General features: G+C 37.2%; 1 protein-coding gene across 8 annotated transcripts in view; it reads left to right on the forward strand.

Annotated features, from left to right (window-relative positions):
- Positions 1–24,259, forward strand: part of SATB2 (SATB homeobox 2) — a 282,872-nt gene that overhangs the window by 185,465 nt on the left and 73,148 nt on the right. For all 8 annotated transcript variants that reach the window (XM_033112094.1, XM_033112091.1, XM_033112095.1 and 5 more), the window contains one exon: positions 6,676–6,778. In XM_033112094.1, the coding sequence (XP_032967985.1) occupies positions 6,676–6,778 (103 nt within the window). The remainder of the gene's footprint in view (positions 1–6,675; positions 6,779–24,259) is intronic.

Here is a 24,259-nt window from a genome sequence, read left to right on the forward strand (position 1 = left end):
TATTCAAAAGAGCAGCCTTGAAAGCAGAAGAAAAGAGGGGGAAAATCCATAAAAGGACAACAATTGCAGCCTGAGGCATATATATTTAAAGAAAGGGAAGTCATGATTTAGGTATTCTCTGTCTGGCCAGATGCGTGGAAAGTGTAGGTTGTGTTTGTGTGTCTGTGTATTTATTTTTGATTTCACCTTTCAAAACGTGTTTACATGCTGACGGCCTCTTCCTTTCCCTCTGATGTCCCCCTGAGTCACCGCTTCTAGCCTCTTCCTTCAGGCACATCAGCAGCCCCAAGCAGCCTGATTTATCATACCTCAGGCACAGGTCTTTATGAAATGGTCTTCCCTCACTGTTCCAATGTGAAAACATTGTGAACACGTATTTCTGTGGCATATTTCTTCTTACTCGAGGAAGAGTTAAAAGACAAAACTCCAGGTCCTCAGGGTTTTGATCCATTAAAGTAAGGAGAGCTAACAGTACTTAACTTGTTGACCTCACGTGTTATTATGAAGATCAAATGGAATGACTAAAGGGACAGTCTTGTTAACTGAAAATTGCATTGAAAGAACAAATAACTTGCAAATGCATGCACCTTCCAATGTTCCTCTGCCCCCGCCCCCCGCCCCCCTAAATGTTTTCTGTGACTTCAGATGTGCTTTAAAAAAATCTTTTTCTTTGTGGTACAATATACGTAACATGAAGTTTATCTTTTTAACCGTTACGTTTACAGTTAAGTGTCATCAGTTACATTCATAATGTTGTGCAACTGTCACCCCTATTTTCAAAACTTTTCATCACCTCCTCAAATAGAAAGTCTGTAACCATTAAGCAATAGTTCCTGTCCCCCTGTCCATTCCAGTCCGTTGTCACCTCTGTTCTATTTTCTGTCTCTATGAATTTGCTCAAAAGTAGAATCATAGAATATTTGTACTTTTGTGTTGGCTTCTTTCACTGAGCATGTAGATATGTTTTTAAAATTCCATGCGCCTAAGTTGAGGTTTTGTTGCCGAATATTTGAGGAACAAAATGACTGACTGAAGTTACTGAACTGTGAAAATGTTACTGGATTTCTAGTATGATGATGAGATGGAATTTATAGTCTTTTTTAGTAATGGACGGTAGGATAATTTTTTCTGTCATCCTAAGCAAGCCTTGTCCATTTGGGTACCATTATGTACAATGTACAAAGTGCCAGAATCATTGGACAGTGCAATCAAGCAGCCGGTTGGGTCAGTAGAAAAGCAAATGGTCGTGTGCTCATCTACAGACAAGTGGCTGAGCGACTGCCGGCCCGGTGTTGTGTTCACCAGTTGCCAACTGTCCCTTTAAGTTATTTTCATGCAAGCATGTTTTAGTTCGAGGCCCAACCTTATGAACTCGTGTTGAAGGAGGCTCACGAGTGACAGCTTTAAAAGAATTCCTAACTGGGTGATTGTGGTGACCGTAGGAAATGATTGCATGGAGGGAACCCCACATCTTGTGCTAGCACTTCCCCACAAATAATCTCTCCGAAACCGTAAAGCCCTCTGGTGAGGGTGCCACCATCAAATAAGCAGGCCATTCAGCAGCAGCTACTTTGGAGAGAATGTCGTCTCTGCACACTCCGAAGCCCACACGAAGTGTTTCTTACAACTATTGGTTCTGATAGTATAGCTCAGAAATAGGGATAGAATGGGATAGTGGAAGGCTGCCAAATGACATTAAACGAATTTTTCTCGACAAAGTGATTCCTCCAAATCAGTTTTTTCCCTTTCCCATGCTTAATTGAAGTATCATTATAGTCTCACGTTCAAGATGTTATTTAGCATATCACAAAGCACATTGAAAAGGCTGAAAATGAACAACGAATGCGTATCTTACTCATTGCCTGCATCATGCTCTATCCTCCATGTTGACATGCAGAGGGAGGCCCTGGGATGCCAGCCCCCCCGACCCCCCACACTTCCGACAGCCTTCTTGCTCAGGCAGGGCGTTCTCACTGACAGTCACGTAACCCTTCGCTTTGGTTTTATAATATTCTTTTTCATAGCGAGCATATTATGTATGCACATCTTAGCTACTCTTAGTATAATGTTGCTGTTCAAACAAATAAATTTCACTAAGCCAAGGGGAATATGGCAAAAGATACCTAATTATTTTATCTTTCTTTTTTGGGAAGGAAGAGGGGATACTCAGATCTCTGTCTTTCTAAATGTACAAATCATCTTAACCTATGTTTATTGTTTTGCTTTTTCTATTAAGTTTTAAATTAACCCTTAGATTCCCTAGTTTTCTCTGGTTCTATCCTTCTTAATTAGCTCATGTGAGGGACCTGATATTTTTTGTCACCGTGTTTCTTTGTATAAAAAATTGGCTGCAGTATCCGCTATTGAGCTTGTGCTAGCTGATGAAGGTGGCGGTGAATATTTCCTTCCTTTCATTAATTGGTGTTCCTTTTTGGGAGACCCATGGAATAGTGTGGCCTGGTTGTAGGGTCTTTATGTGGTGCTGCTGTTTGACTTTGGACAGACTGCTTCAATATGAGCTTCTGGGCCCTCAATTTGAAAAATGGAACCCTACTTTTAATCACAGGTGACATCTATTCTCTGGGCTAATCAAAAACAAACAAGTGAGTTTAAAATCTGTCTCAGGAATTTAAAAGACAATGTATTTTTAAATAAGGCAATCTATTTAGCTGAACTAAGTACTACTAATAATATTATAATAATCTCTTGCAGTTCGGCTTAGAGCAAATTCAAATCAGCTAGTAAACTTTGGAGTAACTAATTCTGGTATATTTTGGTTGTTTAAATACCTTTTTTTTTATTAAAAAAAAAGAAACCTTTCAAATATAAGTGGCAAATGATGTGTCAGAGTGACTGCAAATGAGGAAACCTAGATTTCATTCCTCCATCTATACTCGTCATGCTTAAAATTTCATGATTAATTACAAAGAAGTCTGAAATTTCCATAACGTTTCTGTAGTTGGGAAGACATTTTGAACCTTCCTGTTTACTTTAATACATAGTATTTTTTCATAGACTAGCTTTGTCTACGTTACTGTCCACATGGTGCGTATAGCTGTGACTGAGGATCTGAAGGGGCTGACTCGCTTGCACATCGTATGTGTGCCCGCCCGTTCTTCCTCACAGCCCGTCACCACACAAAGGGGAGTGTGCTTAGCAAATGCAAAGTCACTTTACTACAGAGGGTGCCAAAAAAATGTATACACCTTTTAAGAAAGGAAATAAAACTGTATTAAAATTGTAATAATGTATAACCGATAACAAAGATGAATACACGTCACGTTTGACTTCTGCAATGATAAGAGGTGCTCAAAGGGGTTACCATCAGCATACTTTTAATACAGTTTTTTCCTTTCTTAAAATGTATATACAATTTTCTGGCACCCTCTGTCTTACCCTTAGTAAAACATAGTCCCTTCATGTAAGTGTTAAAAATAGCAATGCAGAGATCTCTTGGGTTGTTTGTATCAGAATTGCTTTATATTAACATGGATACTCAGGACTTAGTTGCATTCTGGATTAAAAACATGGATTCAGATCGTGTTCATTTATCAACAGGGTGTGGGGATCCTGAAAGTCCAGTTGTATGGTTGGTCTAGAATGATTGAAAAATATAAAAGAGCAACATAAACTACAAAATTACATACATATTTTAAAAAGCAGTAAATGGAAATTAGATCTTTTTGGCAGAGTAGTAGATGAGAGAGATTTTAATCATTGCTCATGCCACTTTGCAGCAATTGTATCTTATCAGGTCTAAGATGCTCTTGATTGTAAGATTCATCCAAATTTCAATGTCATTAAAGTATTTTAAAAAATGTGGTTATAGAATGGATTAATGTAAATACAGATTTTCTGTGCCCAGTACCTTGGAGGACATTATTCCTTATAGAGGAAAGGTTAGCTTGTACTAGGTCTGTGTTACCCCCTTTCAATTTTGTTTATAATCAATTAAGTTTTGATTTTAAAAACATCAATTGATGTTAATGTTAAGAGGCCTTGGAGTATGTGTCCAGAATATTCTAGTGAGGCCTAGTGATTCCAACTTAGGCTATGAGAATGTAACAGTATCATTAAGGATAAGAGAATATTCACATTTGAAACTGCAATAGTAAGACATAACATAACCTTTCATCTAAAATGTCCCCAAGATGTACCTCTTCTGTTTTTAAAGCTCTCTCAGGTTGAATTACAACAGTTCATATCAGTAAAGCTATTTTGAGTGTCAACTATGTATGTAAAGACCTGCAGGGACTTAAAAGCAATAAAATGTGCCACAAATTTGAAGAGATCTTTCTGGTGACTAAAGAGTCTTATTATCTAGAAAACTATCTTTACTTGCTACACAGTTCCTTTGCTCAGTTCCTACCTTAAACCTATTTATTTTTTGTTCTGTGATCAGTCAAGATAGAGACTCTTTTATAGTAATCTGGGGAAGAGAAGAAATCTGATTGAGTCTCTGGGAAGCCAACTCCTTTTTAAAGGAGTATAAATGTGACTCTAGGATAGGACCTGGTGATGGAGCTAATGGTAGCCCAGATACTCATTTCCTTGCCACATAGATTGACAGTGGCCTCGTGCAGTGTGAATGCAAATGCATTTGGAGCAAAGACAGGCAGGAGTCCAGGGAGTGAGGGAAATGCAGATTATGTGGGGCCAGAGTGATACGGGTTTGTGGCCTGGGCTTATGCGCCAAGAAGGGTTGAAGGACAGCTCCAGGCAGTGCTTGAAACGCTTTCCATTTTAGTCTGCTTTGTAGACCACTTTGCAATAGAAGGTTTAGCTCTGACTCCTGCCATGGCTATAAATCCTATGCCTTTCCAGAGGAGAACATTCCTACAAACAACATAGAGAGATGACAAGTACATTTGCAATTATTCACATACACCAGTGTGGCTGGTACATCTATTACTAGCCAGCTTTCAAGGTAAATTTTTCATTATTATGACATTTCAGTTTGGCATTTTAAAATTTCATCTCTGTCCCTTTTCATCTGTCATATTTCAGTGACTCAGATATCTCACATCAGAGCTCTGTTAGACATATTATACAGACATAGTCACTGCCCTCCAGGGTCTCGCAGACTAGGACAGAGAGAAAAGCTCAGCCCAGAGACGGAAGTGGCTCAGCTAGCCAAACTTCCTTATGCCTTTACGTATTAATCATATACAAAGAACCATGCCTCGGGAAGATTAGAGTTCCACTGATCTTCTAAAGCAGCAGACAAAGCTCTGAAAGTTCTGTGATACACTCGGGTGCTACTGGTTCTTTGCGTTCCTAGGGCTGGGTTCAGATCCTCAGATTAAAATAAGTTCTCCTTATTATCCCCCCTTAGAGAACATAATTTTCATTTAGAGATGAGTAAATGGGGGAAGAAGAGCTATCTGCTATGTAGAAAGGGCCAAAGAGGTTTCTGTGAATTGAACTAGGACCCCCCTCTCCCGCTAGTACTGTGTACTGATTAAGAAAGAGGGAGACTGTGAGCTCACAGAGGGAATTGTTTCGAATGAGAGTCTGTACAGGGCTATCTGCTGGCGTTGGTACCTCCTGGTAAATAACTTGCCATTACTGTGATTTATTGTTATCCTTTTAATCTTAGCTACTTTGTAGAAATGCCGCTAAAAGTTCTAAGATTTCACTGAACCGCTCCATATTTGGGGTACCTTTTTTAAGAAAGATGAGATTTCAAGGCAAGGAGCTTTCAAATCCTTATGGAGGTCATTTGGATCTCTTGAATTGTTTATGACCATTTGTTTTTGGACAGAATTTGCAGAAATACAATCTATGTATAAAACATACACATGTAGTATCAGTCATTCAGGTGTAAGGTAACATCTGCCACAGATGTTGGTCCAAACATGCCATAGTGACTGAAAACATATCTCGGTAGAAAATTTAATTCAAGGTGTGTGATGATAATTTTAATTTTTCGTTGGTAAATCAAGTTATGCTCCCCTTCTCTTTCCTTTTTAGGAGATTTACAAACAAATTAGCTTAGGGCTTGAGTTGATGAAGGAGAGGAGGATGAAGAGCAAGAAGGAATCAAGTACTTAAGCACTCAGGAAGTTTTAGCTTTGATTTTGTTTTTTTATTGAAACACAGTATAAGTGTTATGTTTAGTTTCCCCGGCTCTAAAATAGCGCTTGTTAATTTTTTCATTTGGTGAATTTTCACACAAGTGCTAATCACACGTTTCTATAAATTATATTAATTTAACTTATTTCCCTAAATGTTGTTCTGCAGTGTGTAGCACGGATGTTCTCTGATTCTTGGCTCCATAAGCTTGTTGCAGTTGGAAACAGAACAGAAACATCTGAAAGGCATTATTTGGATGACGGATGCTGGATCATCTGATCTCACCTTTTGCTCTGGTTCCTAAATCACAACTGTTCTTTCGCTTTGCATCTAATCTGTATGTCCTGCCCCCTCCATTTTTGACATTGTCTCCAGGTTGTGTTCTTTTTTTTTTTCTTTTTTGAGAAAGCACTGCCATCATACAAGTTAAAGGGATAGTAAATTTAGATAATCATGTTTGATGTTTAATAGTTTACTTTGCAGGGTGGTGACTCCAAATTTAAAAGACAAAGGAGATTGGTATGGGCTATAATGTATCCTTTCTGATCCCTAAAAAGGAGTGCTGATATTTATGGAAAATAACTTTTTTTTTCTTTACAGAGTATGATTTCATCCATTGTAAATAGCACATATTATGCCAACGTGTCAGCAACCAAGTGCCAGGAGTTTGGGAGATGGTATAAAAAGTACAAGAAGATTAAAGGTAAACTTTTTATTTGTAAAGCCTGTTTTCTTAGACCAATGAGTTGTTGCTTCTTTGGAACTTATGCCAATTTTAGATAATAATTTTTTAAATAAAAATTTATATGATTTTTTTATAAAGATAAGATTCTTAACATTTTCATTAAAAGATCAAATTGGCTCCCTTAAAACTACGATGTTGTTAGAAATAAAAGTAAAATTCTAACATAATATATGAAGTTTGCAGTTTCTACAAGTGATGCTTGTGAAGGCTGAGATCTTTAAAAATATTTTGAAATGGTTTATTTCCGATAGGTGTATATTTATTTAGCAAGCTCAATCAATAAATCATTTCCACTAATATTTTAACGGAAATTTGAAAGCAGTCTTTCTAGGTTAAATCAGCACTTATAAGTATCAACTAACAAATTGGAAGGACTGTTGTATCAGGAAATATTTGGTCAGAAATGGAGTTTTGATGTTGTATTTATTTGGAGACAATTCTATAGCAGGGGTTAAAGCAAAAGGACTCTGCCATGAGGCAGACTTGTGTTCAAATCTTTGTCTTCCATTTGTTAGCTGTGTGAGCTTGCACAAAGTATTTAACTTCACCAAGACTCAATCTCCTCATCTGAAAATTGAAATAATAGAAGTATGTCAGTCACTGGCTAGCTGTGAAGATTAAATAAGTAAATACTGGCACAAAGCAATTATTTAATAAATAATAGCTGTCATCCTATAACAATAATTAATAGTTAGTAGTTGTACTAGTCGTAATGTATTTTATATGAAATTATGTCTGGTCCTGAATATACAATTCTCTTATATAATAAATGTCATGCTATTCAGACCATCTAGCCCTTTAAATATATCAGTGATTATTTTGCCTTTGCAAATATGTCGGAAACATTCTGGTATTCTCATCCCAGTTCAAATGCTGTTTAATTCAAATGCTACCAGCTTCTGAGGGGATTTGGGGAATTTCTGGCAACATAATAGGTTGATGTTTGAGGGTCTTCCAGTCCATATTTTACATGATTATGACATCATCCATCGCAGTTTATTATAGGTTCTCATAGCCTTGCTGACAATTCACTGACCCCATATGAGGTCCAAATGACATTTATGGTGGGTAGGTAGAAGTAAAGGATGAATTTATTTGTTTTGCTACCTGCAGGTTTCCTTTGGGAGAGAGAGCGTCTCAGAGTAATGCTTGTTGGTTGTTGAGTATTTAGGAGCTTGTTTATAAGGTTGCCTTGTGAGGAAATAAGCTTTACATGCATTGGCATTTCTGATTACAAAGGAATGAGAGCATTTTATGCTAAATACACAATTTATAAGGAAAGTCAAGATGCTGAACTACCCAGGAGAAATTAAATTCGCTGAAAATTGAATTAAGATCCATTTCTTTTCAACATATTCTAAAATTCTTAGGATACTTCTAAATTCTGGTTTGGGCACTTGCTTTAGAATATTATTAATATTAACTCTTGTTCAGGATAAGATGAATAACTCCTTTTCATTATAGGACGTAATTGTGTGGTTCAGAAGGGTTTCTTTTCTGTAAGTGTGTCTCCAGGCTTTTCTTTTAAAATAAGATTGTTAACGTGCTTGAGCATATCCTCTTTGGTTAAAAATCAAAAGAATCACTCAGCTTCAAGGTCATTTGTTAAATCCCATTTACTTCCTATAAGAAAAAGGAAGAGAGCGTCCTCTTTTAATAGGCTAGAGGATAATTCCAGATTCAGAAAGACTGGAAACCCTTCACTGTAGTGTTTTCAGAATTGCCACTACAAAATGTGTGTGTGTGTGTATGTTCACACACATTAACACTTATGTCTTCTACTTTTCTCTTTTCTTAGAAAATCAGTTCTTCAAGTTCCATTTTTTTTTCAAGATAGTAAATGCACAGTTAAATCTTTAAGTGCTGTAAAAGCAGACTGAGACCTTGATTTCAGTCAGGAGGTCAAGGACCCACACCTGAAGAGACTGCCAGACACTGTGTACACATGCTATTCAAAGAGATGGAGCTCGTCACTGCTGTTGAAAAGTGTGTGTGTGCGTGTGTGTGTCAGTAGGAGGAGAAAAGGGAAGGTTAAGGTATGTGTGAAGTAAACACAAGCTGCTGTAAAACAGTTCAAGTGGTGTTGATTCATCAGCCAAGGGAGTGGGAGGAAAAACAAAGAATTCACGACAGGTATAATGGTGCACAGAAAATAAACACCCAAAGAAGAGCGTTTTATTAACTTTCAACCCTCAGAGAAAAGGAAGTGTTGGACCTATCCAGGCATGTTTCATTTGATGGAAGCTTTATGCTATGAATAGATGTTGCTGTGGGAGTTCCTAGTACAATCCATTTCTCACGAGAAAGTTATGATTTTGTTTGTAAAATTTCTGTTTGTGTCCATCTATTTTCAGAATGAAAAAAAGGTGGACATTAGTCATAGCACACCCACAATTCTACCTTCGGGCCCTTCCTGAGAGCCCAGAGTTAAGAGTTCCACGCTCCTTCTGGTTTTCCTTCCCCTCATCTCCTCCCACCTGGTTTTCAGCCCCAAGTTACCTATTTACATGTACCATGGGTGATATTCAGTAGAGAAGAAAATCTTGAGTGAACTTAATGATGTCCCAAACTAAGTTCAGGCTACATTGTTAAATATGTTTCCTATTATCTGCTAATGTCTGTTTTAATAAAACAGTGGGAACTAAATGGTTGCTTCTTAATCAAAACCATGATTTCCTAAACATAAGCTATGTGATTCTGTTACAAATTGCCACATATAGATCTCCTAGGTCAAATTTTTTTTCTCTTCTCATAGAAATAAATAAACAGTAAAATAATTATATACTCTGAAAGATCAAAGTAAATATGACTAAAACCTGGCAAAAATAAAAGTCTACTGGAAGGATTAAAAAAAAAGATCACATTGCAAATTCTATAGTTAATGCTTAAATAAATATGAGAAAAATGAACAATCAATAATTTGATATCATTAAAAACAGATGTAAAAACTATATACAAATGGAATTGTCTAAATTTTGAAGTAAACATTTTAATGTGCATTTTTTGTATTTGTTGTTATTATAGCTAAACTATTTATACTTATTCTTTAAAAAGTCTTAAGTTGGTTTGGCTTAGCATGTTAACTTTATTTTCCCCAGTGATCACAGCAGAACACATTCTGTTTACCCTTTTTCTTTAATTTCAAAGATAATCACGGTGACAGAGACATATTTGAGTTAACATTAGTGTTAATTCAGGGTAGATGGGGAGACAGAGTTTGTATTCTCTGGTTTTAAGGTCCAGAACCATGAACCTGCTTCCCAGAAGTTTTTGATATTGAAGAAAATGAAGTGGATGGATGGTGTAGTAGGTTGGCTTAGATAGCATTTTTGATTGCTCTTCATCTCATACTATAATTGTTTCTGGCCTAGATTTTACAATGTAGAACTCATAAGCTCCAAAGTGTATATATATAAATATACATATATATACATACATATATATCTGTATATATAAATACATATGTGTACGTATATATATAAAACAGTGTACATTTTGTGTAAAAGGAAAAAAAATGACCATATTAACAGTTGCTTAATGTGTAGGAGTTTTAGTGTTGGACACAGAGATAATCCACAGGACTTAAAAACATTCACGTTATTACAAAATTATTTTCAAGAACTCTTGGGATTATTTGGTTTTTATCACATCAGTTTTTCTTTCATAAATTCTGTACATTTTAATAAGACACTTATTTGTAAAACTAATTCTTTTGTATTAACTCCAGATATAAACTTGCCCCATCATTTTTATGAAACTAAGTGGCAACTATGTATGCCATACCATGGAAAATTATATTCTTATGGCAATCTGCTTTTGCAAGGGATCATATAAGAATAAGATAATGCCTTAACAAAGAAGGGCTCATATATTTTAAGTGTTTTCTAATTGAAATTGATGTTAAAAGAAAATAATTTTATATCTAAAGTGTTTTTTATCTGGCACCAAAAGCAAAATGAACTGTAGTCTGGTTAGGTTAATCTCAAGTATTTAATATGTCACAATAATTAAGGGGTCATTGAAAGTTCACATAAATACTAGTGGATATCATAAAATTATTTGTGTCATAAAATAATACCACTAGAATGAAATGGACTTAACCAAACCCCATATTTTGGCCAGAAAGCAAAATTATTCCCATCACTTTCCTTTTCTCAATCATTGCTCAAGAACCCCCTGATTGCTAGTTGTCTTAATTTTGTTTATTTGAGCTTATTTTGCAAAATATTAAAAAGCTGGGAGAAATGAAGATTATAAAAATCAGTGTTACTTCTCCAAGTCTGGTTTATTCTAGTAATCAGGATTTTATCTGACCCTGTCTGATCTAGTCTTGCAAGATCAAACGTCCAGGCCAGCAAGCAGACAGTAAACAAAGCCCGTGAAGGGTTTCAGTAAACACAAAGATTAGATGTTGAATGAAAATTAAACTCCTTGAACTAGTCCTCTGTACTAAAGTGGTTAAGTGGGTTGTGATTAAAAGAAATAAGTAATTATGATCATTATAGCTGAAATGATATAATGTTACCACATTTAAAGCACCTCTTGTACCCAAAAATGATTGTGTCATTTACAAAGTGGTGCCTCTGAGTTGAATAGAGAAATCAATGTCCTCTGACCTGGTTCCACGAGGCAGCCCTTGCTCAGCCATGGTGGTAACGGTGGTCAGGACAATGCCTTTAATCAACTGCCGGTACTTGTGCCGCTGCCGTTGTTTAGCTCTGATGAGGTAAAAGGAACTTACTTTTGTCTACCTCATTCTTCCAAGTTATGAAAGAAATGGGCTCTCAGCTGTGGATCTAAATGAAGGTGTTTGGCAAGGAAGTTTGTCTGCCTTCTGCCTGTATTATACCTTGCGTGAAGTAATGCCAACATCAAATCCTTAAATTTGTATATAAATATTGGATTCATGGAAATAGAAATAGCACTTTCACAACCAGGCCACCTTTTATTGTACTGGTTTTCCAGCTTTGGGAAGAGCCTTGTCCATTTTTATTGTGACAGTTGCTGATGTTTATTCATCAATCACCTTACCCTAACTGGCCTTCCTGTTAGAAGCTTATCGATAGTGTCAGCAAGTGGAAGAACAATGCATGGAGATTGCCTTGGACCCTCAGCTCAGATGTGGATCTTAAGACGCACATTCTAGCTGTACTGGTAGCTGTTGCTTCAGCATGAAAGTGTTTATTCATGAATGCTTAAAGAAGTAAAAAACAGTTGTTTGTCAACAATGTGGTTTGTAGATTAAAAGAAACAAACTTGCTATCTCCTCATATTTGTACTCTTTATAAGCCATTTTAAATACATGTTGAAAAAAGGATGGAAAGGAAAAAAAGATCTGTGTTCCTAACTCTCTCCTTTGCTCCCCATCCATCCACTCATCCATCTGTCTGTCCGTCTATCCATCCATCCATCCATCCATCCATCATATATATTTACTATTTGAAAAAAGTATAAGACAGTTTCTGGTTTCAGAAAATGTACACTGTATATGAAATAATTAATAATGTAACACATATTTTGTAATTTAAAAATAAATTTGATCATTTATTTTATAAACCTGGCAGGATTCTAAATGGGGACCATTACGTAGTCCCTCCTTGCAAGAAAATTACAGTCACAATTAAATAACTAATTTTAATTAAACAAATGTTTAGCAAGTGCCTCCGCCACAGGCCATATTCAGTATTAGAAGCAGTGAGAGACATCCAGGAACATATAAGGTGTGGTTCCTACCTCTAGGTGTTTTGCCCTCAACCTACCAGGGGAGGTAGCCCTCTAAGTATATGTGACAAATATGTAACAGTGGTATAAACTAGTGGAATGATAGCATAGAGAAAGGTCCATAAATTCTACCTGCTGAGTGTCATGTTTGGGAGGCGGGGGGTAGCAATTTGAGAAGTAGCACCTGATTTATACTTAAGGACAAGTAGAGTTTTTCAAGGAGGAAAAGAGAAGGAAGAACGTTTCAGGCAACTGCAAGGTCATTATATAAATACAGAGGTGCAGAAGAGCATGGTGTGTTTAGAAAATTATGGGTGGGGTGGCACAGTATACCTAGAATAGCAGTGCATTTATCATGATACTATCACAATAACAGATGACCAAAATGGCTAAGATTTTTTGATTGTAAAAAGGAAAAGCTAGAGCATGGCTGGGTGTGGGGTTGATGATGGCACCCAACATTGGTGAACAAGCAGAAATGTTTGGGACCTCGCTATGAGGAGCATTTGTGTTATAATAATGAAAAACAAGGTTGGGGAGGTAGTGACCACACCTTACGGAACTCTGAAAGCCCGGCTGAGGCATTTCGAGAATCATGGCAGGTTTTTCAGCAAGGCAGCGATGTTATGAAATGGTGGTTTAAAAAGAATTCTTGTAGAACTCACCTGAAACTGTATGAATGGGAGTGTGTGTTTGGCAGGCGGGGAGGCAGGTGGGAGGGAGAAGCATCAGTGTGTACATCCTGGAGGAAGTAGGCAAAATAGAACCCACTGGAGTGATACATGGAAGGGAAGACAGTGAAGGAGGTGATGTTTGGCTTTGGGTGGCAGCAGTGAGAGGGGGAAAAGTGACCAATGCAATATGTACGTGGGAAAGACAAAGAGAAATCCAAGTAAAATTGAAGGTGTTGAGCTTAAGTGGCTCTCGATGCCTTTGATAGAAATACGACAATATAAATTGAAAGGAAGGTGCTTCCGTGAGAGATGGTGAACGAGGTAGAAATATCCTTTGGGCTGTTCGCGATGAGGAGCCAGCTAACCAAAAGACAGAACTAGAAAACAGATTTTTGGATCCATTTTTTATTTTAGTTTTTTGGATGTGATAGTTAAATGATACCAAAGGAACATTCCCAAAGGAGACAGCGAGAACAAGAGGGGATTGGAAGCTTCGAGAAGAAAAGGGCTGTGGTTTAAAAGGATATGATTCAGGAGGAGGTGAGGTTTCACAGAAGCAAAGAGAGTATGGGTTACCGTGAAGAAATGTTAGTAAGGGTACCAGGAGGGAAAGGATAGAATTGGAGGCTCTGAGCTTGGGCAAAAAGGGGACCCTAATGACATTGGAGGGAGTTATTTCCCTGTAGTGTGAGAACAAAGGGACCATCTATGTGTCTAAGAAAGGAAGGTGGCAAGGAAATGAGGACAGCAGATACTGGCTTATTGAGGAAAGGATATAAAAACGGCTAACCGTGGTATTAGGGTAAGTGAAACCACTCTCCCCCTTCCCACCCCAATAACTCAAGAGAGGGAGTCTGGGGCCAGTGGGGGCCAAAGGCGCCGAAGAGGAAGAGGGGTGACATACAAGAGTTCACAAACTAGGAAGGGATGGGATCTGAGGCACAGATGATGGTTAACCTTTCAAAGAAAAATAGCTAAGTCTTCTTCAGAATCTGGAGGAAGGGAAAGGAGATAGATCAGGAAGCAAGTTTTGAAGATGGAGTGAATGGTAAGGAAAGAGGCAGCTCATGGCATATGGCAGGGGTTTAGGATGATGGGATTACCTAGTGGTGAAGGAGAGAATGGTTGGGATGGGGCTTGGTGAGGAGAACACTTGAACTAGGTTCTGGACCAACAGTGTTTGGGAAACAATGAGAGAGAAGTAGACGGTCAAACTGAGGTGACATAGTTAAGGATTTAGAGTAAGTAGTACAGGTCCCTTTAATTCGTAGCATTTCCTTACAGTGTGCTTTAGATTTCCTATAGTTTCATATTTCTATCTGTCCTGCCCAGAAACAAAATTTAAAACTCAAAAATAAAGATAGATCTGGTGGTGACTAATGAAGAATCTACAGAGTTATGAAATGAGAATTTTTGTATGTTGACCAGGAAATGTCCAGTTTATTTAAAATCTGGTATGATTGCGGTGACATCCTCTTATATGGGGGGGAACCAGTGGGTTAAAATCAGAGAATTCTCTTGGTTTCTTGATCAATTAAATAAAAATTATTTAAAACAATTTTTCCTTAAGGATGATTTCCAAAGTGAAAAGCTAAAAGGCATTTAAGTTTGCAAGGTGCTCGAAGCTCTTAAATACAAGTGCCGTGTAAGATACTAGGACGAATGTGACAGTTGCCTCTGGTAGATAGTTGTTTAACTAGCTCTTGGCCTGACTGATGATAAGCCTTCATTTTAAATTGTGCAAGAATTGAGATTATCTGACCTTGGAGTCCTGAACTCCTAAGAGAATGGACATGACAATGGAGAATCTAGAATCATCTGGAGTACCAGTCAGGCTGTGGATTCTAACATTGGGTCTTTCAAGGTGTCACCTTTTTGGTTCCACGTCCCACAGTAATTTTTCATCTTGAATAACCCCCTACTGGACTAAAAGTTCCTCAAAAGGCCATCTGGGAAACTCGTCCCTTGAGTGTCTTTCTCAGAGCTGTGAGCATAAGACTTTGAATGTGGTAGGTACTTAGTAAATATCAACAGAATTGTATTATATAGATGAACTTATTTGAGCGTATGCACTTAGAACCATTTTATTTTTGCACATATTATACTGATCTTATTTTCTATCTGATGTCTCAACTGAGAGAAAAAAGAAAATATTTGGTTTTTAAAATTATATTACAAATGTCCTTAACAAATTAGTAATCTGTTAGAGCCATTCTTTTCCTACTAATTAGTTACTGAGCTAAAAGCTTTATCAATAGTCAATTCCACTGACAGAGACAGTAACACCTTTATTAAGTAAAAATTAGGGACCATTTATGTAGCCTAAGAAAAACATCCCATTGAAGTTTTTCCAGCTAGTTTATTGAGTATTTTCCTTTACAAAAATGGCCTAAAACATTTAAGTTCCATAAAATCAGAGAGAATGGCCAATGAAAAGAGTGAATCATGGGGTGATTGTTTCCTTGATTAGTTTTTCTTGAGTGGGTTGAACTAAAGAATTAATACAGGTAGAAGCCAACTGGCGGAGGCAGAATGCTCCTGAACAATAACGCTGAATTTCTGAAATGTGATTTTTTTCTATTATGTGTGAATTCACCTCGGAAATTATAGATTCAGATTCAAATAAAGAATATAAAGAAAGATATCATTAGATATAAATAGCTTTAACCTATGTAGAAAGTTATAGGAATACTTGAAATGATCAGCGATCTCAAACGATGATAAAGCATTGTTTGAAACCAAAAGGGACAATAGTGTTCAGATGAAGTTCAGGGTAAAGGTGGATAATGCTCTTCTTTCCCATGGAACAAAATGGGTCCTATGAGCTTTTCTTGCCCTAAACAGAGGTGTCTAAATTCAAGTTGCTTTATGGTAGACATACATGTTTTTGTGGGTCTAAATATGATGGAAGAAGGAAGTTGATAATAAGCAGAAAATACACCTAAGAACATCAGTCATTCGGTATTAGCACAATATTGGCTGGGATACTTCGCTTATAAGGGCTGGAAGCGTTTTTCTTCCAAACCTTGTTTTATTAGGAGTTAACAAGTTGGCTCTGAATATCTTGCTCTAGGCAGAGACTTTGCCAGCAAGTTCTTAACCTAGAGACAGATTCTCTTTAACAAATTTAGAGGAAAAAAATCTTTAGGTTTCGTAGTCCTAAAAGACTTAGCTTTCCCCCCCTTTTTCTTTTGCCCTTCAGCCTTTTCAGGTGCCTAATATTTTCTTTAATTATATTTAGTGAACTCTTCTGGTGATTGTCCCCCCCGCCCCGGTGATGTGGGATTTATGTCTGTTATATATGGAATATTAGCTTTAGCTTTTGAAATCATGTCTGTCTATGTTAACAGAAAATGGTTTTTATATAACAAACTGACTTCATACCTACAGTTATTGACTAGGAGAGACTAAATCACAAGTATTTTCCGTGATTGGGCATATTCAGGATTGGCAGATGGGATACTGTTCTGGCTTGTCAGGGAAATCAGTGTTATGTTTACATTTTAAAAAGAATTTTACTCAGTGAAAGATTTTGGGTGAACAGTCGGGTTGTTTTGTGTTAATTTATAGTCCAGTTCAGAGAGAGGAGTCAAAATAAATACCAGGGAGAACCATATGAAATGGCCGTTTTTACAGGTCAGACTGTTACATAGCACCAATTTCATATAGTTCAATCAAACATGAATTTATTGGGATTGCCGAAGATTCTCAGGTTATTACCATGTTAAGTGAGTGTGCGTTCCCTATTTTATTTCTTGTTGGTTAGTTGTTCAAGAGAAGCACTTCATATTTCCAGAATTTATAAAGAATCCTTGCTAAAGTTCTTCATTTTGTGATTCCTGTCAGTCAGGTGAGAATCCATGTTGCTGACACTCATTTTGGGACAAAAATTTTTTTTGACCATAAGAAAAAGAAACAAATGTGGGGACTCATGACAAGAGATATGAGTGTGAATTTGTATTAGCTGACTGGAATGAACTGACAATAAATGACAAAATGGAGATTAAAACGAGTTGTTTTATCATCAAATAGAAATGCATTTGAAATCATAGGCAGATGTTACAGGCGCATCTGTGTGTACCAAACAGTTAAATTGTCTGAAGCAAATCTGTAGGTGGGATTGTTTTAAAGCTAGTCATTATTCAGTACTGTGTCTGTAGGGGCTGATATCGTTCCTAGCACATAATAGTTGATTAATGAATATTTTTTGTATGAATTTAAAAAAAAACGAATAAATGTGAATAACCCGATTTTATTGATTAGCTAATTCAGTTGTTGAGGAATCAGTGATTTCATCCCTTTTTAGAACTGATGAGATTTTTCAGTCTGTCACATTGGGAAGGTTTATAGGACATAGGATGGAGGCATGAGGTGAGCCCTGACTGTACAGATAATTCATCCATACATCACGCCACTTACGCACGTACATGCCGCATGCATGCACGCACGTATACAAATAGAAAGCAGGACTTATCTGTAGGAACGTTGATTAGTTCTGACTCAAGCCCTAAAATTAATAATAACCACATAACTCAAGTCATGCAGTTTAGCATAATCAGTGGAATAAAGGCTTTACGGTCCTGAAGAAATAGGTTTGAATTCTGATTCTTCCTTTGATAGCTTTGTGACATTGCTTTTTCTGAGCTCCTTCAATGAAGGTGGGCGTAATAATACCTATGTGATACCACTGTTGTAAGAATTCATTGACAATAATGTATAAAGGGTTTAGCTCAGTGCCTCAGCTACTCTATACCTATATGGTAGGGTCTGATGTCACCTGCAATGCCAACATGTTTTAAAAGAGGTACATTAGCAATACAGATATGAAAATTTCAGCACTTTATAATAAAAACAGTTTTCTTTAAAGGAAGTCCATTGAAGAGTACTTGTGAAATATTCAGACCCTAAGAACTTGACTTTGAGTTATGCAGAGAAAGAGAAAAAACAAACAAACTAGTTTTCACAGGCCATGTGGTTTATTATGCTTAGAGCCAGCAGCCCTAATCATTTTGAATATTCCTAAATATTTATCTACATTTAGACAGCTATTTACCTTGAACATTTTATCTGACTTCTCTGGTATTAGACAGGATCACTATATTGAAGTTGGGCTCCAATGTTTAGGGGTTGGGGGTGGGGGAGCAAGGAACTTGGGATGCAGGTTTGGCAATCCAAAGCAATGATAATGTTTATGTATTTTTTTCTTTATGCTCAAAGGTTTGGGTACCCATTCAAAATTATCTATTTCATTGGCAACTTTCTACCAAGAGTGACAAGGGCCAATCTATGTCTTTAGAATTTTATAGAATCACTTCCAGAGCCTTTTCTGAGGCTGAAGGACTCATAGAGAAATTCGCCATTGTTTTTTTAAAATTTGATTTATATTCTTCTATCTAGGGTTTCAGGAGATATTCTGGGGGGATAGTAGAGTGTTATAGCATTCATTCATGCTAACCTGTTTACATTTACATAAGCATCTTAATAGTTTAAGGAAAAATCCATAGGCCAGAAATTCCAGAAATTTCTCAGTGCAAAGCCTTTTACCTAATTCATTGCTTTCCAGTTATTATAACTATGGACAGACCCCAGGGGCTATTTTGCAAAAGCACTTGTGTAAAGATTTGCGTTAAAACACTAGGTTCATAGTTCTGGAAACATAGTCAGTCTTTTAAGCAGTACTGATAGATAAACTTGCAAGAGCAATACTACGACTCCCACTATTGCCACTATATAAACTACTAATATTCTGTTGCTGTTTGGAGTTTCACAAAGATGTCTTAGGAAAGTCTTAATTTTTTGCCGAAGACTCAAAAAGCTGAAGGAAGTATTCTGAAAAAGGGAATTGTTTCAGAAATCTTAGCAGTACTCTTTAAGATGCTATTAGGTAAGTACCCTGAAAGGTTTCCTTAAAACCATTTACAGGTAACCCCCTAAATCACCCAGCTAGTTACAACTCAGGCCTTAAAAATCCCAGTTTGCTCTTCTTTCCACCTATCGTATGCCATCTTGTTCTGATTGGCAGACATTTGTGCAATCAGATGCTTTTCCTTTTGCTCATAAATCCTCAGACTGTACACTTTGGGGCACTTAGTAACTGGAGTGTATTTTGAGTATGGAAATTTTACTGGGTTTACTTTACATAGCATATGTAGCAAATAGATGTAATAAAAATAATAAAATCTGAGAGAAGCACTAATGAAAAGGAAAAAATTATTGGTTTTGTTTGTTTGTTTTTTAAGTTAGAACATTTTTGATGCCTACTTATTCAATGGAAAATAAAAACAAGCCATGAAACATTTGCTTTTTAAAAATACTATAGGACACTTTTCTTCCTTCTTTTGGTTGATGTAAATGTAACATGTATATAAGGATTCCTCAGAGATATTGTAGGTTTGGTTCCAGACCAATGCACTACAGTGAATATCCTAATCAAGCAAGTGACATGAATACTTTGGTTTCTCAGTGAATTTAAAAGTTATATTCACACTATACACTATACTGTAGTCTTGTTAAGTGTGCAATAACATTATGTCTCGAAAAACAACGTACAGACCTTTAAAAAAATACTTGATTGCTAAAAATTGCTAACCATCACCTTAGCCTTCAGCAAGTCGTTATCTTTTTGTTGGTGGAGGGTCTCACCTCGATGTTGATGGCTCCTGACTGATCACAGATCACAAATTCACAGATCAGCAAATACCATAATAATGAAAAAGTTTGAAACACTACCAAAATGTGACACAGAGACACAAAGTGAGCAAATGCTGTTGGAAAAATGGCGCTAATAGATCGCTTGTCACAGGGTTGCCACAAAACTTCAATTTGTAAAACAATGCAATATCTGCAAAGCACAACAAATCAAAGCATAGTAAAACGAGGTATGTGTGTATAGTTAAAGCTTATTTTATTTCTTAAGTTTTTCCCCCATTTTTTATTCATAATAAATTTTGAAACTTAAAGCTGTATTTGTATATAGCATTACTATAAGTTTAATTTCAAGAGTTGTGAGATCATGTCATTTTATTTTCCATCTATTCTTCTGCCTCCTAATTCATAGTCAGATTGTGAACGGTCAAGCCTCATTTGGAGAAATTGAATAGCAACATATTTCTGCATATGCCAAGAAGCATACGATTCTGTATTGATAATGAATTCTTTTAAACTGTAGGGGTCTGTTTTTCAAACTTGATATGACGTAACATGGCATAGTTACTTGAAGCAAAAGAAAAGATTGCAAATCTTTAGATGACCTCTCAGAAATAGTAGACTTCGGTCAGAATGTCCTAATCATGAAATTTTGAAATGGGAAGGCTGATCTGTTATCATAATTACACAGATGTTTTTCTGAAATTTACAATAGCACTTTACCAAACATATTTCACATAGATACTGATCATGTAAATTCTATTCTTACAATTCTGGGATAATAATAAGTATCTGGTATGCTCTTAAAAGACAGTAAATAAAAGCAAAGGTAATATAGATGTTGCTTCTCAAACTTAAGTACATGAGAATTGTTGGAATCTTAGTGCACAGAAGAACTCTAAGACAATCTAATTCGGGGCCCATGAATTTATATTTCTAACAGTCTTTCAGGTGATATGGATATTGATGGTTCAAGGACCATATTTTAAGTTATTTCTGAAAGAGTAGAGACCTGAAGTGTACATTGTACACCTGTTCATCTCCATTTACAGCCCCTGCCCCCCGCACCACACACAAAGACAAGATGGACATAACAGTCAGGACCTGTTCTAAGTGTCGACAAATATTAACTCATTTAATTCACACAATAACCCGTCATGGTAGGCACAGCTATTAACCCACAATAAATATATGATGAAACTAAAACACAGGGAAATTAAGTAACCTGCCCAAGGTCACACATCTACCAAGGGGTAGAGCTACAATTTAAACCCTGGCGATCTGGCTTAGAAGTCTCTGCTAATAATCATTAGGTCATACATCTTTCCCAACACATGAAAAGATTTACCCAAAACTGTAATGAAGTTATCCCAAAAAAGTGTCAGATGTGAATATAAGACAATATTTGTGTGTGTGTGTGTGTGTGTGTATAATTGAAAATGTTCTTGCAACCACCTAATATATATATTTATAATTATATATATTATTATTTATATATTATATATTATATATAATATATATATGTTAGGGATTTAATGCAATAATTAAATACTTGGCTTCCTGGGTGTACTGTAAAATTTCTTGAAATAAAATGAAGTTTTTGAACCAAATATCTTTTCACTGTAGTGCAGATAAATCCCTTGGGTGGAGTGTAACCTTCCTGGGTATGAAGAACCTTCCGTAGCCAGAGATCGTAAGCATTGAAGGGCTAATGGTCAGAGGGTGCTCTTGGTTAGACCATCCGCTGTGAACTTGGGAAGCCTTCTGGAGCCCCTGGAATTCTAACACAGGCCTAGAAAGGCTCTGCCACTTTGGAGTTAAATGGAGTCCCAGAAGCTCCGAGGGTGGTTAGATGAGGGCTTGTCATCCCTTGTGCTTTTCACTCAGTCCCAGAAAGCTCAGAGGAATCAGCAAGATCCTCCTGGAACTGAGTGTCTCAGAAACCTGAGCAGATTGCAGATCTGTACTGCATACCTCCAAAGCCCCTGGACTGGACTCTTTCCCCAGAGGTTAGAACAGCTACAGAAAGCCTCTCAGCTACTTAGCAGTGTGTCAGCCCCACTAGTTTCGACAGCAACTCAAGCCACATCCTGTTTGGGGATTTGCACTTGAAGCTGGGACAGCGTTCCTTCCCAGGCACTTTCCACCCCACAGATCACCTTCAGGACTTCGACAATAGTAGAATCCAATTCACAAGGAGTTAAATTGCACCTCTGATTGAGAGCCCTGGAAGCAGTTGTGTTTTAAATGTTACTTTAGTAAGGTCGCATTTTAGATTTATCAAGAATATTTTCTGTTGGGAATGTGAACGTTACTGTCATCATCAGAGGCAGCACTGCCTTTTATCCTGCACTTTTCCCCCCCAAGATTTCTGATCCTTGGCTACATATCGCAGAGATAAGACGGCCCCTCAGAGCCCAGGTGTTGTCTTTGGTGTTGGTTTAGTTTAAGACAGACTTAACATGATGTTTTCTATCAGCGTGAAAAAGCAAAGCACAAAATCAGGCACTGCTGTTAGGTCTGCGTTTCATCCACTGTGGTTACTTTCAAATAATTAAAACAAACAAACAAACAAGAAACAGGAGGAAGAGAGGGGTAGGAGGAGGAAGGGAGAAAGAAAAGAAGGAAGAAAAGAAGGAAGGGAAGGAAAAGGATGGGAAGGGAAGCGGAAGAGAGAGAGAGAGAAAGGGAGGGAGGGAGGAAGAAATAGAAATAATGAATGCCCCAACTCAATTTTCTGATGGAGTCTGGTACATTGTGATATTCCTCTGACTTTTTTTTAAAGCATTTGTATTTCATCTGCTGTGACTTAAGAAGCTAAAATATTATTCAGATATTTCTTTTATAACAGTGGCAGCAGAAAAACTAAAGTTTTTAAATTTGGCAAAACTCTGTGCAAACCATTACTGAAATCATGTATTGCCTTGGTCAGTGGAAAAGCCTGTTGATGAACATTTGATGTTGAGGCATTTGTAACATTGGGATGATTACTTCCCTCCCTTCACTCTTAGGAATAAAGAACTTGGCTTTTAGTAGAGGTGTCAGGGACTGAAAAACTGACAAAGATTCTTGGCTTGACCAAGCTTTCGACAGGCTCCTGAACCTTCTCCTACGCCCATCTGTGTACTTCCTTGTAAAATCCAGTTTTAGCCAGAACCCTGCGAAGTCGGTTTCACCAGAGCCCTCTATTCCCTTGATATCTGATCACCCTCGATATCTCATCGGGTTCCTCAACCGTCACTATCCCCCAGGTGATGTCTGATCACCCTGGCCTGTCTTCAGCAAAGAATCCTGTTCGGTGGGTTTAGCCAGAACCTCCTCACTTCTGATGTTTCCTCTTAGTAATTGTCCGTTCACTGCCCCTCACCCTGCTCCTTGGTTGTAAATTCCCGCTTGCCCAAGCTGTAGTTGGAGTTGGGCCCACACTCCCTCTGCACTGTAAAATCCCATTGCGGTGTCCCCTATATCTCCTGCAGTGGTCCTGGATGATGTCTGCCCTATCATCTTTAACAAGTGTCATTGATTTTGTCTTCTGTTTAACAACATAGGGGGTATCGTTAGTCTCCTAGGCAAAAATTTAAGACTGGCTGTCCATGGGCAGGATCTGGTTTTCAGAAATGTTTTGTTTGGTTTTTATTGCAATTTGAAAATGGCATTAGTTGCCAACACTTAAACATTAGGAGCGGTCACGTAAAAATCCAGATTTTTCATTTTCTTGGAAAAAAATCTGAAGCAATGACACTATGAGGAAGACGAAAACTGGCTGCAAGTTAGGGGCTGCTCTCTTTGGATGGGGCAGGCTTTCTCTTGCTCCACTGAGTACCACTGTAGCTGGCTTCTCTTGGTGTTCTCTACCTGTATATGGAGGCATTTGCATTTGCAATTTCTTCATTATGGTGTACTGAGTAGTTAGTACTTCATGGTGTTGCCACATGTCTCTAAGGATACTCCCACAGTCACTGCTCTTAACTATATGAATTTATAAGGACCTGGGAACTCATAAGAAAAGGCAGAATTATCATGTATAATCTTAAAGGGATATGGATTGACAGTATTCTGATTCTTACTGTACCTATTCATGGAGGTTTCATGATGCTCTGACATTTGCGCTTAATTGTGTGCATGATTATGACTAGATCTGTGAGTGGAGTGTTTTATTTATTGATGATGTGATTTAGATATAGCTTAAGAAAATAATTCACTCAAATGTAATTAAAATCATTGAAAAATGAAAATGCTAAGATTTTGGAAAATTAGCTTTTGGTCAAAGAATGTCTGCTGGGGTAGGATGGACCTATGTTTTTTAAGTAGAAAAAGAAATGGATAAAACTTTTGCTTTATGTACCTGAAAACATAATTTAATATTTGAATTTGTCTTTACTTTGGCTGAATTAAAAAA

This window comes from Rhinolophus ferrumequinum, chromosome 8 (assembly GCF_004115265.2).
Source record: "Rhinolophus ferrumequinum isolate MPI-CBG mRhiFer1 chromosome 8, mRhiFer1_v1.p, whole genome shotgun sequence".
Lineage (NCBI taxonomy): Eukaryota > Metazoa > Chordata > Mammalia > Chiroptera > Rhinolophidae > Rhinolophus > Rhinolophus ferrumequinum.